This window comes from Corvus brachyrhynchos, unplaced genomic scaffold, assembly GCF_000691975.1.
Source record: "Corvus brachyrhynchos isolate BGI_N302 unplaced genomic scaffold, ASM69197v1 scaffold97, whole genome shotgun sequence".
Lineage (NCBI taxonomy): Eukaryota > Metazoa > Chordata > Aves > Passeriformes > Corvidae > Corvus > Corvus brachyrhynchos.
Window position 1 is genome coordinate 5,655,999 of NW_008239758.1, and position 1,770 is coordinate 5,657,768.

Genomic DNA, 1,770 nt, shown 5'->3' on the forward strand with positions numbered 1-1,770 from the left:
CTGGAGGATTTTTTCATCTGATCGCTTGAGGTTTTGTTGTTGTTGTTTTTTTTTTTTTTTCTTTTTCCTCCCTCTGTCTTTGTTTCCTTCCCCCTTTCCCCCCCTTCCCCTCCCTCCATCCCCCCTTTCCTCCTCCTCCTCTTTTTTAGAAGCAGCAATCGGAGATGGATGTCTCTCTTTGCCCTACCAAGTGCACTTTCTGGAGGGTATTTTTGCTCTGGAGCATTTGGGGAGACTATCTGCTTTCGGTGCTGGCTTGCCCTGCTAATTGTCTTTGCAGCAAGACAGACATCAATTGCAAGAAGCCGGATGATGGGAACCTCTTCCCTCTCTTGGAAGGGCAGGATTCAGGCAGCAGCAATGGCAACACGAGCATCAATATCACGGACATCTCAAGGAACATCACTTCCATGTAAGTGGGGTTCCCCCCGGGCTCCCCTCCCGCGGCAGGGTGCGGGCTGGGCTGCCCGTGCGGAGCTCAGGTGCCCCCGGCATCGCTGCGCTGTCTGGGCTCAGCCCGACTCCCCAGGCAGAGGATGCGGATCCGGCTTTTCCCTTACCCCATCCCCCCCAAAAAAACCATAAAAAGCCCAGCAACAGTTTGGCCAAGGCTTAAGAGGAATAAAGTAAATGAGATCTGATTCCTTAGCAGGAGAGAGAGCAGCAGGGAAAGATGCTAAAGCTGCTGCTTCCTTTAACTGTTTGCTTCTGCAAGGGGAACGGGGACGCCACAGCCACACACCGCCACATATTTACCCAAATTGGGCAAGAAAAGCAAGTTCTGAGCTGTTTTTTCTTTCTTGAGACTTTGGATCCGGTTAAAACATCATTATTTTTTACATCCTCACATCAGAAAAATACTCCCTGCCCTGGCTGAGTGTATCTGGGGATCTGCGGTTTTGCATTTTTAAGAGGAGGAAAAAAAACAGGACAGTGAGATGTCCCTTAAGTAGCTTATTTAATTTGCATTGTTATAATTTTGTAACTCGTTGTGGTGCCGCGATAGGATTTGTGCGTTTTAGGTTCGGGGTGGTGGCGGTGGGGAGAAGCATCGGAGCAGCGAGATATTTTTAGTTGAGCACTTTGCGTTTGTTTGCATGCTTGTTTATCTGGAAAATCAACTTGAAGTTGCATTATCCTTGTTTGGAGAGGCAGTTAGCAAAGCCCATGTTAATCTCATCAGTGTGGAGTCGAGAAAGGAATATATTTCCTTCTCCTGAATCCACCATGCTCTGTGTGTGTGTGAAAAAAAAAAAAAATTCCTCACTGCTTCCAATCTCTGCTCTTTATTTTCCAGTACATTTTTGGGTGAGATGAACTCTGAGCCATTTCATTATTCTAATGCTAATTGAAATGTGAGCATTTAGGGAAATGTAGCCCCCAGAGCAAGTTGCCAGTGGGAGTTGAGCAGAGAAGAGGTGGAATCCTTTATTCTGGCAGTTAAATGCAGCAAGGTTTGAAATGAGTAATGGAGGGTTATTTTTTTTTTTTTTTTCACCTCGATGGCACGGTTGCATGGAGGGAGAGGGCTTTGGGTCTCCTCCTGAGGCTGTTTTATTTGGTCACAGTGCAGTTGCAGCAGAGCCATGGAGTAATCGCAGTGCCTCTTTCGCAGCTCTGCTCATCACGTTTGCTGGGTAAAGATGATGGGAGCTGCTTTCCCCGCTTGCTTACAGGTTGATGTGATGCTCAGGCAGGTTTTCAGCAGGTCACTGACCCTGAATCCCCAACTCTGCCTTCCCCTTGGCAGCAGAGCTCTGTAAAAGCAGC

General features: G+C 47.7%; 1 protein-coding gene across 3 annotated transcripts in view; it reads left to right on the forward strand.

Annotated features, from left to right (window-relative positions):
• Window positions 1-1,770, forward strand: part of NTRK3 (neurotrophic receptor tyrosine kinase 3) — a 205,778-nt gene continuing 204,008 nt past the window's right edge. Inside the window, exon 1 of one of the 3 annotated variants that reach the window (XM_008640094.1) lies at window positions 1-412. In XM_008640094.1, the coding sequence (XP_008638316.1) occupies window positions 165-412 (248 nt within the window). In that variant the 5' untranslated portion in view covers window positions 1-164. The remainder of the gene's footprint in view (window positions 413-1,770) is intronic. The other 2 variants (XM_008640097.2, XM_017742674.1) reach the window with 2 other exon arrangements.